General features: G+C 40.8%; 1 protein-coding gene across 9 annotated transcripts in view; it reads left to right on the top strand.

Moving 5' to 3' along the window:
* Positions 1 to 14,778, top strand: part of Arnt (aryl hydrocarbon receptor nuclear translocator) — a 79,501-nt gene that overhangs the window by 44,159 nt on the left and 20,564 nt on the right. For all 9 annotated transcript variants that reach the window (XM_035451944.1, XM_035451943.1, XM_035451942.1 and 6 more), the window contains 5 exons: positions 3,616 to 3,829; positions 7,151 to 7,364; positions 8,949 to 9,051; positions 11,649 to 11,714; positions 12,696 to 12,781. In XM_035451944.1, the coding sequence (XP_035307835.1) occupies positions 3,616 to 3,829; positions 7,151 to 7,364; positions 8,949 to 9,051; positions 11,649 to 11,714; positions 12,696 to 12,781 (683 nt within the window). The remainder of the gene's footprint in view (positions 1 to 3,615; positions 3,830 to 7,150; positions 7,365 to 8,948; positions 9,052 to 11,648; positions 11,715 to 12,695; positions 12,782 to 14,778) is intronic.

Genomic DNA, 14,778 nt, shown 5'->3' with positions numbered 1-14,778 from the left:
ATACATAATAAATAAATAAACCTATAAAAGAAAAGAATGTAGCTGTGTCCACTAGTGCTTTAATAGGAAAACAGATTACCTATAATTGCTATAGTTCCTAGTATTTAGGACATAGCACTTACTCTGCACCTCCCTATGTAGACTTACAAACTAGATTACTCTGTCAGAACTGATTGAATTCTTATAATTTCTGAGGAAAGTTTTAGCTGCCTTCGTATGGCTATTTAAAAGGTGAGTTTTCTATGCTAGAGAGATAGTTTAGTCTGTCAAGTGCCTGTTGTGCAAGCATGATTACCGGTGTTTTATCCCAAGAACCCACTAAGAAGGAGGGTGTGGGTTTATCATTATTATTATTATTATTATTATTATTATTATTATTATTATTATTATTTGGTTTTTTGAGACAGGGTTTCTCTGTATTGCTTTAGAGGTTGTCCTGGAACTCTCTCTGTAAACCAGGCTGACCTCAAACACAACAGATATCTGCCTGCCCCTGCCTCCCGAGTACTGGGATTAAAGGCGTGCACCACCAACGCCCGCCTGGGTATGGGTTTATAACTGCATATGAGTGTAATTGTAGCACAAATAGAGAAGCAGAGGCAAGCAAATCCCTCAGGTCACTGGGCAGCTTTGCTAGCTTAGTAGTCGAGCCCTGAGTCCCAGTGAGAGATTCTGTCTCAGAAAACAAGTGGGAGGAGGGTGTCTTAAGGACTAACACCTGAGATTGACCTTTGATTTTCACACACTTGTGCTTTCCTGCTCACTCATGCTCAGGCAGTGTGCACATGCACACACATTAATTTTCTGGATATCACTCTCAGATTTGGCACATACAAAGAAAATGGGTACTTTAAATTTGAGGGTAATTTTTTTCCTATATCTCAGGCAAAGTAACTAAATATAAGCCTATGAAGTGGGATTTTTTTGTATTTTGGAAAGAGACTCTAGAATCAGTCCTTCTTTCCTCTTTCAAGTCAGGGTCTCATGTACCTGTGCTGGCCTTTTACTCATGATTCTCCTGCCTCTGCCTCCCAAGTACTGGGATTGCAGGTACGTGCCATCATGTCCAGGTAAATAATCTCTTCAATCAGATTTTCTTTTGAGGGAGTACTAGGGCTTGAATTTAGAGCTTTGTGTGCTGTGGGTGAGCACTGTGCCACTCCCTGTGTTAGTTCTCTTTAGGCTACTGTCCATGGTACAGAATACTGCTTTACAACCTAACTTTTCTGTTCTGGTCTTTGAGTTGGCATGCCTTACTAGTAACTGGATCGTTAATACAAATACTTTTGCTATTTTTCCCCTGTATTACTTTTTCAAGCTGGGCCACAAATTCATTCTGTGGCTGTTTCAACCCATGTCTCCTCCTCCTACTAATGCTTCCGTCCTTCAGACACCTGATTGAGCATGATGGTAGTGAGGAAAGCACTGCACTGGGGAGGAGGACAGCTCTGGGAAAGCCATCTAATCCTTTGACTTCATTTGGCTCATTTTATAACAAGGGTACTGGTGTGCGTGCGTGCGTGCGTGCGTGCGTGCGTGCGTGCGTCTGTATCTGTGTGTGTGTCTGTGTGTGTGTGTGTGTGTGTGTGTGTGTGTGTGTGTGTGTCTGTGTGTCTGTGTGTCTGTGTGTCTGTGTGTGTGTGTTTCTCTACAGAATAGATCCCTAAGTGGTGAAAGAAGTACATAAAAGTGGTAAGGCTCCTCAGCTAGGAGTTAAAATGCAGCCTGTTCAGTTTTCTCTTCAAGGCAACCTATGCAAGCCACTGGGCAGCCTTTTAGCTTCTTAGAATTCCTGATTCTGCCTCAGTATTAATACCTTTATTATCTCAGTTGAAATCTCCATTCTCTTTGCATGCTTTCAATTACATGTCTCCCTGCCCAATTCCTGCACCCTCCATACATTTTGCCCAGGCTGAGGACCCACGTGATAACTTGTGCTCTCTTCAGTTCAGTGCACTTCCAAACCAGAAAAGAAGGTAGGACTTTTGTGCATTAGCATAACAAATGAAATTCCAGAGTCTTCCAATTCTGCATTTTAATGTCATAAGAAACTTACAATAAAGCAGCATTTAATATGCTAAGAGAATTTATACTATCATGTCTTCCTTCTTCCTTCTTTCCTTCTTCCTTCATTTCTTTCGTTCTTTTTTTCTTTTTGGGACAATGTCTTACTATGTAGCCCTACCTGTCCTGGAACTTACAGAGATCTATCCACCTGCCTCTACTTCTTGAATACTGGAATTAAAGGCAGACATCACCATACATGTCCTCCCTTTTCCCTTTCCCTCTCTCTCTCTCTCTCTCTCTCTCTCTCTCTCTCTCTCTCTCTCTTTCTTTCTTTCTTTCTTTTTTTTAGGACAGTCTTATGTATTCCAGGATAGCCCCAGACTTGATCTATAGCCGAAAATGAACTTAAACTTTTAATCCACTCAAGTGCTGGGGTTACAGGTTTACCAAATTACACCTGTTTAATGGGATGCTCAGATAAATCCAGAGCTTTGTGCATGCTAGACAAGCACTCTACCAGCTGAACTAAATTCCCAGTCTGAGGTAGTAGTTGCTACTGCTTTTTCTTCTCTTCCTTTAAACAAAAGGGGCAGGGGGCAAAGGTAGTTTTGAGACTGATATTGCTATGTAGCCCAGGCTGGTCTTCACTTTGAAGTTCATGATGATCCTTTTGCCTTAGTCTCCCAGTTGCTGGGATTATAGATAGGCTTGGCCTCATTTGTTTGTTTTTTTTCTAAGACAGGGTTTCTCTGTGTAACAGCCCTGGCTGTCCTGGAACCCACTCTGTAGAACAGAGTGGCCTTAAACTCAGAGATCTGTCTGCCTCTGTCTCCTGAGTGCTGGGTCCAAAGTTGTGAGCCACCACTTCCCAGCCTTATTTGATCCTTTAGAATAGGATATCGCTATGTAGTGCAAGTTGCCTTGGAACTTGCTGTATAGCCCAGACTGACCTCAACCTTAAAATTCTTGTGCCTTTAGTCTTTTAAGTGCTGGAATTGTACGCATGTGTTATTCATGTCTGACCTCTGTACTATTATTTCTTTCATAAGCTGTAGATCCACTTACTTAAATTGGCAAAAGTTGGTCATTTTATTTTCTAGCCTTTAGGTTTTTTAATTAGCAAACATTCAGTCAATGAAGCTGAGATTTACCCCCTTAGGAACCTAAATAATGAAATCAACAATTATTCTTTTTGTTTGAGGCAGGGTTTCTCTGTGTAGCCCTGGTGGTCCTGGAACTCACTCTGCAGACCAAGCTGACCTTGAACTCAGAGTTGTTCCAGCCTCTGCCTGGAGTTCTGGGATTAAAGGCGTTCACCACCACACCCATCTTTAACTATTATTTTTTAAAACATTTCTTTACTCTGAAGACATGGTAATTTAGAGGAAGTGGAGAGGCATTATGTACTTTTTCTTTGTCTAGACTTTGTTAGTTTGTTTCATGCTTTCTCTGCATGAGGTTGACCTGCTTGGCTTCTGAGACTTGAACAACATCAAACCTAAGTACTACATCTTTCAGCAGCTGACCTGGTATCCATATCACTCTCCTGATACCAAAGGACCAGATGTGAGCACCTAGAATGGAGCTTCTCTCTCTTTCTCCATGCAGGGAAAATCATAGTGAAATAGAACGGCGAAGACGAAACAAGATGACAGCTTACATCACAGAACTGTCAGACATGGTGCCTACCTGTAGTGCCCTGGCTCGAAAACCAGACAAGCTAACCATCTTACGAATGGCCGTTTCTCACATGAAGTCCTTGAGGGGAACTGGCAACACATCCACTGATGGCTCCTATAAGCCATCTTTCCTCACTGATCAGGTCTCTGGAACTTAAAAGTGACTCTTGTATATATGTCTAAAGTTTTATACTAATTTAGTGGTGGGATTTATTTATTTATTTATTTATTTATTTATTTATTTATTTATTTATTTATTTATTTATTTGAGACAGGGTTTTTCTGTGGCTTTGGAGGCTGTCCTGGAACTAGCTCTTGTAGACCAGGCTGGTCTCGAACTCACAGAGATCCACCTGTTCTGCCTCCTGAGTGCTGGGATTAAAGGCGTGTGCTGCCACCACCCGGCTAGTAGTGGGTTTTTTGTTTATTTTTGAGGTAAGGTCTCATGTAGCCTCCAACTCACTATACTGTCAACAGTGAAATTGAACTCATCTGTTGTCTCCACCTCCCCCGTGCCACAATGACCAGCTTCAGGAGTTTGTTTCTTGAGGAAATATCTGACCACATGGAAAAATGAATTTCAGTTCTTGACTGTTGGGGTATGGGAAGTAGACAAGAGTTGTAAGAACTATTTAGCAAGATTTTAGGTATTTTAGAACTTGAGTTGTACATACAGCCTGTAATGTGAAAGAAGGAGGCAATTTCAGAGAGGTTACCACATGTATGGAACCAGGATTCCTTGGGTTTGGATTCTGGAACATGGAAGAAATCTGTCTCAGCCCTGAAGCAACTTCCAGTTTTAACAGGAGTCTAACAGACAATCCCTGTTACTCTGTGATATGCTCTGTTACATTTGATATACACATGAAAACAGAAATACTTCCTAGAACCCCGGAACTCCATCTAAGAGCTATGGCTGTAGCTCCTTGGTAGAGCACTCACCTCCAGTGCTGGAGGCCCTAGGTTCAGTCTCCACTACTGCCAGAAGAAAGATTAAATTTGAACATAGTAAATATGTGAGTGGTAACATACGTAAATGCAAAATGATGGAAAGAGGCATATGGAGAGCAGATGGCTTCTTTGTCAATATTTTGTGTGTGATAACTATGTAACGGTGGGATGTCTAAATTTATTTAGTCTCTACACTTGAATGAGAGTGCCTATGGCTGACAAATTACATTTCAATTAAAAATCTGTGATTGGCCAGGGCATGGTGGTGCATGCCTTTAATCCCAGTACTAAGGAAGCCAATTCCAGCCTGGTCTACATGGAGAATTCCAGGCCAGCCAGAGCTACATAGCAAGACCCTGTTTCAAAAACAAAAAAGATACATGATAGTTCATACCTAGAAAGCATAAAGCCCCGAGTTTGTTCCCCCAACACCATATACAACTGGATGTGGTACCCCATAACCTGTAATTTCAGCACTAGAGTAGGAGTAAGAAGTTGAAGCCATCTTCCTAAGGGCTAACCTGGTATACATAAGACCTTCTCCAAAATAAATATATATACACATGCAATGTGTGATTACTGTGGAAAGTTTTAGAAAATACAGGCATTGTAAAGAATAAGGTAAAGGACATTTACTGTTATATCAGCATGTTCATCTAAGAATTATAGGAATATGGCTTGAGAGAAAGGAGTAAGTTCTCCAAATAAGGTGGTCTATTTGCTAGCACATGGAGCACATTTAATAGCTATGCACATAAACATACTCAGTTTACTTCCTTAGAATAGGTGCAGGAATTGATTAAACAGACCCCAGGTATGCTGCTTTTGTGGCAAATCAGATACTTTGTGATATAAGAAATATAAAGAATGGTAAAAGATCAGTGGTAGAAACAGATATGTAAATTGATAACTCAGAGCAAAGCTAGTGTTACAACAGAGGAACAGTAAATGAGCCTTACAGGAACATAGATAAAGAAGGAGAGGAATTAGGTGCTGGGCATGGTGGTACACTGCTTTAATCCCAGCAGTCAAGATACAGGCCATCTCTGTGAGTTACTTTCAATTAAATGATACTTGGAAATTATTGGGGGAGGGGTGTGGTGGCCTGGTGGGAAGATTCAGAGGTGTGAACTTGTTTTTTTTGTTGTTGTTTTGTTTTGTTTTGTTTTTTTTTTTTGAGACAGGGTTTCTCTGTGTAGTCCTGGCTGTACTGGAACTCACTGTGTAGATCAGGCTGGCCCTGAACTTGCAGAGATCCACCTGCCTCTGCCTCCCAAGTGCTAGGATTAAAGGCTTGCGCCACCACTGCCTGGCATGGATTTGGGTTTTATTTAATGGTGTAGAAACATGAGTATAGATTGTGAAGAGAAGATGATCAGAGAACAGGACTTAGGAAATGTCTGCATGTAACATGTGAACAAAGGGAGAGAACTTGGAGCAGAAATGGAGTTTCGGAAGATGCTAAGCAAAAAGGAAATTTATAGAGTGCAGTGGGTAGTATTATCAGATTGTGGAGAGAGATTGAATTTAAAAAAATGATGAGGATCCAGGAAAGGGACCCGAATTGGCAATTAAGAAGATGCAAGTAAGTAAACCCCTTAAAACAACAAAACAAAGATGGTGGTTTAGAGTGAAGATTGAGGAGTAATTGACAAGCAAGAGAGAATAGAACCATTGAGTGTAACATGCTCTCTCTGCTTTTATCCTCTTTAATCTACCCTCAAAATGACAGTAGTCTAATTATGTGTTTATGGTTCATTACTGCCTAAAAATTATACCTAAATCCTTTAATGATAACAACATACCCTGGACAAGCTGAGGGAAGATTTATATAGAATTAGGAAATTTTTGTGTTTATAAGCTTGAATGGAAACAGGGAAAGTGAAGTGATCCTAAAAAGAGAGCACAGAGGATGGGACCAACAAGTCTACTGTTAGAGGCTGGGGTGTACCTCACTTGACAGAGTGCTAGCTAGCGTGCTCAAAACCCTGGTTAATTTGACATCCGTACAGTCGGGGTGGTGCTGGCCACCTGGACTCCCAGGACCTGGTGGAGACAGGATGACCAGGAACTCACGGCATCCTTCACTAGGTAGCAAGTTTGAGTTCAGACTGATCTACATGAGAACCTGTCTTCTTGTGTTGTTTTTAAGCCAGTTATTAGCTATATGTGTTAGTTCTAATTCCAGTTCTTGAGAAGCCAAAGCTAAATGATTGCCATGAGTCCAAGTCCCCTGCCCCCTTCTAAGTGTCTCATTATTGTAAGCCTTTTTATTTTCCCTTGAGTATTAAAAGAAAGAGGTGTCGTGTCTAGCAACTTAGAGAAATAGAATACTTATTGTAAACACTTTGCCAGTGGATATTTAGGGTGGGAACCCGTGGCTTGGCTGAGGTATGACCTTCAATTCCTAATGGAGCAATGCATATATACCAAAGAATCTTGCTGCTTTCCATGACTAGAAATACATGATTTTTCAGAGTTCACTATTAACTTTGAAATATTTTCTTGACCAGGAACTGAAACATTTGATCTTGGAGGCAGCAGATGGCTTTCTGTTTATTGTCTCGTGTGAGACTGGCCGAGTGGTTTATGTCTCTGACTCGGTGACTCCTGTTTTGAACCAACCACAGTCTGAATGGTTTGGGAGTACACTCTACGATCAGGTGCACCCAGACGATGTGGATAAACTCAGAGAGCAGCTTTCTACGTCAGAAAATGCTCTGACAGGTGAGAGTTGGGTGGATAGCAAATGAGTGGGGGAAAAAAGTCTTCATTTTGCTGAGGCATTAGAGACATTTAATTCCTTTCATTGATTTGTCGAATCTGGCAGAAGCTTATAAAAAAACTTCCCTTAATGAATATACTTGTTAAATTTTATTCACATGCAGAATATCCACTGTGTGGCTCATTCTTAGAAAATGTTTCATCAGTGGTTAGGTTAATTTGTATCTTAATTATACTGTAAATAAAATAGGGAAATTAAAATGTACAGTAGTTTCTTTCCCCTGTGTTCACATAATAAAACAATTATGCATGTATTTCATCTGTTACCTGGCATTTTTTTCATACACACTTGTCCTTGACTTTCTGCTAGGTTCTATTAGAGAATGGTTATCGGTCAGTGTATAAGGTACTTGGTTGTTGTCATTGTATGTTTACTGTGTCATTCTCCCCTCCACCATTTAAATGAGATTCACTCCTTTGCCAACATTTGGGTTAGAAGAATAAGTGACATTTGTTCTAGGCAACTCTATAGGAAATTACAAAGTGGAAAACAACTGGTAGTCAAAATGCAAGAAATTCCAATATCTTCACAGTGGACATGTTCATATTTCAGTTTTTAGTTTTTCCCTTTTGCGATTTTTGTATATTTCATTTCTCTAGTTTTCTGTTTCCCCAGAGGTTACTGCTGTTTTGTTTTGTTTTGTTTTTTTGATAAAGGAGAGGATTTGTTTTCAGACAGATATGTTTCTTCATGTAAAATTACTTGTTTTTAAAGCCAGATTCCCAACTCTCCAAGCTTGAAGATAGACTGGCTAGATTGCTTAGTCGGTAAAGGAGCTTGTCATGTGAACTCAGCAATCTAAACTTAATCTATAGAACCTATGTGAAAGTGGAAGAGCAACTCTACAGAGTTGTCTTCTCCCCTCCACGTATATTAGTGGACATATACACACAACAAAAAAAAATAAAATTTTGTAAGAAAAGAATATCAAAGATGAAAATACGCCTTGCTTGGCCAGTCATGGTGACGCATACCTTTAATGCCAACACTTGGGAGGCAGAGGCAGTCAGATCTCTGGGTTTGAGGCCATCCTGGTCTGCATAGTGAGTTCCAGGACAGCCAGGGCTACACAGAGAAACTCTGTTTGCAAAGGCAAAACAAAAAACAACAACAAAAAGGACTGGAAAGTTGGCTCAGTTTTTAAGAGCACTGGCTGCTCTTCCAGAGGACCAGGGTTCAATTCTCAGCACCCACATGGCAGTTTAGGAATATCTGTGACTCCAGTTCCAGGGCTTCTGACACCTTCCCACCAAGTTAAATAAATTATTTAAAACAACAAAAAGATAAACTTCGCCTCTTGCTTCCTGGAAGTACTTTTCACTCCTGTCTTACCCAGAGACATTTGCAGTGCCATTATAGAGCTAATAGTGAGATTCCTAGAGGAGGATGGAAGTAGTTTAGGCTCAAAAAAGCATCTCTGTCTTGAACAGGAAGGCTGGGAGCCGGGTAGACACTGACGTCCTGTGTCTCTTCCCTTTCTTATGCGCAAGAACTAACTTGAGTTTGCTCTCCACATCCTTCTCCAGGGCGAATCCTGGATCTAAAGACTGGCACAGTGAAAAAGGAAGGTCAGCAGTCTTCCATGAGGATGTGTATGGGCTCAAGAAGATCCTTTATTTGTCGAATGAGGTGAGTGTGAAGCTTGGGATTGTGTTGGGGTGGGGACAGTGAGCAGCTGAGGCTTTCATTTCGGTCAAAGGCATTATCATTTAATTTCTAGATCTATATTTCTGGATACAATTGGATTACATTTAATTCTCAAGAACCAGATGTTCTGTCTGAGTTCTAATATAGTACTTAGTAAGAGAAACAACACTTAATGAATTACTCTTATGGCATAGTTGGTAGGCCTTTTGTTTCTTCCTATTTCTGTCTTCTTTATTTTCACAACTGTATATAGGGTAAGATTCATGGTTTGTATTTTATTGATTATAAAAAGGGGCTTAGAGGCTTCAGCACTTTCTGCTATTCCATCCCCAGTTTTTTGTTTTTTTTTTTTTTTTTTTTTTCTTTTTTTGTTTTTCGAGACAGGATTTCTCTGTGTAGCTTTGGAGCCTATCCTGGCACTCACTCTGGAGATCAGGCTGGCCTGGAACTCACAGAGATTTGCCTGCCTCTGCCTCCCGAGTGCTGGGATTAAAGGCGTGTGCCACCAACGCCCGGCTCCATCCCCAGTTTTATTACCCACACCACATGGTAGCTTACAACTGTCTGTTAGTCCAGTTCCAGGGAACCTGACACTTCCATTTGGCTTCTGTGGGCACCAGGCATGGAAGTGGTGCACAGACAGGCAGGCACAACAGCACACACATAAAAATGCTTTAAATGGATTCAGGGGCCTGGAGAGATGGCTTTCCAGTTGAGAGCACTTGCTCTTCCACAGGACCCAGGATCGATTCACAGTACTCACATGGAGGCTCATAGCCATCTGTGACTCAAGTCCTCCTCTAACCTCCTTGGCCAACAGGCCAACTACGTGGTGCACATAGGCAGTACAGGAGAAGCACTCAGACACAAAATAAAAATCTTTTTTAAAAAATGGATTCAGAACTTAGGAGATAGCTCAGTACTCAGTGTTTGCTGCACACACATGAAGAACCTGAACTCAATCCCCAGAACCCATAGAAAAAGCTAGACATGGTCTTTCTGCTTATCCCATTTCTGGAAAAGCTTAGCCAAATTGGTGAGCCCCGGGTCCCATTGAGAGACCCTGTCTCAAAAATCAAGGTTGAAGGGGCTTGAGTTAAGACCTTACCCCTCCCCCATTTATACATATTCAGACATCAAACTCAATATTGACATGCTTCAGTGTCTAAGTGCTGGGATTATAGGCATGTTTGTTGTTTTGTTTTTTAGAGTAAATAAAATACCTTGTGTGTGCATTGTGTATATGAATGTGGATTCATGTGTGTGGAGGTTGGAGTACAAGTTGTTGTTTGAGGTGGTTTTCTCCTTTGACCATGTGGGTTGAGGTAATTCAAGTCCGAAGGCTTGTGTGGTAAGGTAAGTGCCTTTCTCCAGTAGGTCATCTGACTGGCTATGTTTTTCAGAGTTTTGTTTTTTTTTTTTTTTTTTTTTTTGAGATGGGGTTTCTCTGCTCTGTAGACCAGGCTGGCCCCAAACTCAACAGAGATTTACCTGCTTCTGCCTCCCAAGTGCTGGTATTAAAGGCGTGGGCCATAGCTGCTACCACCACCACCACCAGACTCACAAAAGTCTTAATATTCTAAGAATTTTTAAAAAAAATTTATTTATTTATTTATTTATTTATTTATTTATTTATACATTTATTTATGTGAAAACAGTGTTCTGCCTGCAGGTATGTCTGCACACCAGAAGAGGACACCAGATATTATTGTAGATGGTTGTGAGCCTCCCTGTGGTTGCTGGGAATTGAACTCAGGATTCTGGAGGAATCATCTCTCCAGTCCCCCCCCCCACCAATTTTTTTTTTTTTTTAAGTAGTTCCTAAAGTACTGTTGGCATCCTATCACTTGGGAGTTAAAGACAGGCACATAAGGAATTTGAGATTATTCTGTGCTACGTGAGATCCTATCTCAAAACCTAGTTTGGGTTGGCAACCACAGAGATAGCATAGCAAGTAAGGAAACTTGGAAAAAAGCCTGACAGTGAGTTTGATTACTGGAACCCACATAGTAGAGAGAGAATCAACTGCACTAAGTTGCCTTCTGACCTTCACATGTACACAGTGACACACAGATCCCAAATAAATAAATTATATTTGCGCGCGCGCGCGCGCGCGCGTGTGTGTGTGTGTGTGTGTGTGTGTGTGTGTGTGTGTGTGTGCGCGTGCGTGCGTGCGTGCGCGTGCGTGCGTGCGTGCGTGCGTGCGTGCGTGTGTTTAAATGGGGATATGGCATTTTTGGGAGAGTGCTTGTTTACAATTCATGGAGTTCTAGGTTTAATACCTAACACTATATAAAAGTGGTATGTTGGTACATGCCTGTAATACCATCACTCAGGTACTGGTGGCTGAAGGAAGGGTGGTCAGTTCAAGGTACTCCCTAGCTACATAGATAGTTCCAGGCCAGCCTAGGCCTGAAGGTGCTGCCTCAAATTAAACAAAACAAAAACAATAGAAAGTTTGACAAACTCAGCTTGATTGCCCTGTTGTTCCCAGTTTAACATGTGTAGTCGGATCCTCTTATCCTACTGCTATTATTTATTATAGCCCCACAACCTTTATTTTTTGTTTGTTAAAACAGGTGTGGCAATAGCTCCGTGGACCCTGTTTGCATGAATAGACTGAGCTTTTTGCGGAATAGATGCAGGTAAAATCCTAAGCCATGAAAATCAAGAGATGGAGTTTTTTACTTTCTCTAACACCTCTCACTCTCTTTTACCTCACTCTCACTTATTTTCTGGCAATGTTTCCAAACTTTATTTATTTACTTAGTTTTGGTTTTGAAGAAAGGGTTTCTCTGTGTAGCCCAGGCTGTCCTGGAACTCGCTTTGTAGACCAGGCTGGCCTTGAACTCACAGAGATCCACTTTCCTTTGCCTCCCCAGTGTTGGGATTAAAGGTGTGTGCCACCATTGCCCTGTGGTTTCTGAACTTGAAAAGCTTCTCTTGCTCATTCTGTTTAAGAAAACTGCCTACTACTTTACCTATTTTTCTTTGTGTGTGTGTGTGTGTGTGTGTGTGGACTAAAAGCTTGGCTATTTTTTGGATGGGAAGGGGCAAGCAGTGATTAGTTTTCTGAATATTTAAGAAGCTAAAGTTGAAGATTCTTAGGCTTTGTTTCCCTTTAAAATTTGCTTTGTGTGGGCTTCTGGGGTTGCTCATCTGACAAAGGTGATCAATGCCAGACCTGACAACTGAGTTTAATCTCTGGTGCTCAAATGGTAGAAGATAAGAACTGACTCCCATGGGTTGTCCTCTGACTTTCACACACCCAACCACATACATACATAAGCAAACAAGCAAATGTGGAAAAAAAAAAAAAACTAAAGGAAAAAACAAAACAAAATACTTTGGGGCTATCAAAATGGCTTAGTAGATAAAGTCACTTCCTTTGAACTGAGTTCAGTCTTCACAACCCACAAATTTTGTGGATGGGGAAAACGGATTCCACAGAGTTGTTCTCTTCTCTGACCTCCAACCTCCACAGGTTGAGGGGGTTCATGCAACCCCCATATCATACACACATGTAGCAGTAATAAATGATTTAGATAAATAAGTGAATGAATGAATGCTCTTAAAAGACAAGTTTACTTTGTAGAATTTCCCCCTGATTAGTGTAACTCTTGTAGGAATGGACTTGGCTCTGCGAAGGAAGGAGAGCCTCACTTTGTGGTTGTCCACTGCACAGGCTACATCAAGGCCTGGCCTCCAGCAGGTAGGGATTCTCTCCTGATGTACTTCATGACTTACAAATTTTCAATACAAAGGGGTTTTTTTTTGGGGGGGGGTGAGACAGGGTTTCCCTGTGTAACAGCTTAGTGGGGGATTGAGACAGGGTTTCTCCGTGTATCAGCTCTGGCTGTCCTAGAATTTGCTTTGTAGACCAGGTTGGCCTTGAACTCATAGAGATCCACCTGCCTCTGTGCTTGGAGTGCTGGGATTAAGAGAATGCACCACCACCTCCTGGCTTTTTGTTTTTTTGTTTTTTTTTTTTAGTGGGGGGGGGGTAATCATCATTGGGGGCTGGAAAGAGGGCTCAGTAGTTCAGAGCATTTGCTACTCTTGCAGAAAACCCAGGTTCAGTTCTCAGCCATATGTTCTGGTAGAACCACCTACAGCTCCAGTTCCTTGGGATCTGACACCCTCTTTTGGCCTCTGCAGGTTTCTGTACACATGTGGTGCCCTAAACTCACACAGGCAAACACACACACACACACACACACACACACACACACACACACAAAAGTTTTTAAAGTATATTGCTAATATTACCCCTAAATATTTACAGTATGTAATATTGCATATAAAATAGATAATTATTTATTGCTAGTATGGAACTCCCGAATTCAAGCAGTTTCCCCACCTTAACCTCCTCCTGGAATTGCCAGACATGAATTAACATGGGTGGCTTATAATTCAGTTATTAGGGCTAGGAATATAGCTCAGTAGTAGAGTACTTGCCTAGTACATGTAAGGACCAAAAAAAACAACAAAATGAATAAGAAAATAACTATCCAAATTCATAATAATATTTTATACTGAATACTATGTCTTTAAGCAGTCGTGGCAAAGAAACACTGGAATTTTATTTTATTTGAGACAGGGTCTCTCCAAGTAGCCCTGGCTGTCCTGGAACTCTTTATATTGACCAAGCTGGCTGAAGATTCACAGAGACCCATTTGCCTTTGCCTGTTAAATGCTAGGATTAAAGGTGTGCCACCACTATGTCCAGCCTGAAACATTAGGATTTAATGCAATTTAATTTTGGAAAACTGAAATGGGAGTGAGGCTTTGAGGGGTAAAGGAAATGGCTTGATTGCAATAACTTGAAAGGGGGCTTTTCTCCTGAAAGTCTAGATGTAAGTAGAGTAGTTTTATTTGGATTTGGGATTAAATAAGGGATGCAGCAAAGGTGGTAGGATGTGTGAATCAGATTTTTGCTTTGTTTTAATACCTTGAACTCAAGGCAGCCTTCTACTCAGCCTCACAGCTGCCAGGATTACAGACTTGATTCTCTATGCCTAGCTAGATCAGCTTTTTAAATTGCCTGTAAGAGTTTCCAAATCTTACCTTATTATTTTCCCACTGGAAGAGTATTTTTGGGAAATAGGGATTTACAGAAGCCAGAAATCCAGAGAAAAGAGAGACAAGTTTTATTATTTATTTTATGTGTATGGGTATTTTGTCTGGGAACCACCTGTTTGCCTGGTACCCACAGAGGCCAGAAGTGGGTGTAAGATCCCCTGGGACTGGAGTTACATACAGTTGTGAGCTGCCATGTAGGTGCTGGGAATTGACCTTGGGTTCTCTGAAAGAGCAGCTTAACCACTGAGCCATTTCTCAGCCCCCATTGATATGTTTTAAGATGAAATTAACACTGATTTGGGAAATCCTACATTTGCTTTCTGACATTATAGTAATAATTTAACCTATGGTACGTTACTTGATCTTTACATCAGTTTTCTCATCTATAATTTGAGATAATATATCCTGTATATCATTATTGAGAGAATTAGATTTAGTGTAAGAAAAGCACACAGTCTCGTTCCTGGCACATACCATGTAGCTAATAAATGGGAATTAATATAATTGAGAAGTTAATCTGAATTATTGTTATGAATAATGATACATAAAATTTTTAGTCAACTTATATATAAATCATACAGTTAATGTATGTATGATCCTTATTTCTAAATAGCTATCAAGAAAATG

The sequence above is a fragment of the Cricetulus griseus genome (assembly GCF_003668045.3).
Source record: "Cricetulus griseus strain 17A/GY chromosome 1 unlocalized genomic scaffold, alternate assembly CriGri-PICRH-1.0 chr1_0, whole genome shotgun sequence".
Lineage (NCBI taxonomy): Eukaryota > Metazoa > Chordata > Mammalia > Rodentia > Cricetidae > Cricetulus > Cricetulus griseus.
Note: the sequence above shows the minus strand (reverse complement) of the source record. Positions and strands in the feature narration are given on the sequence as shown.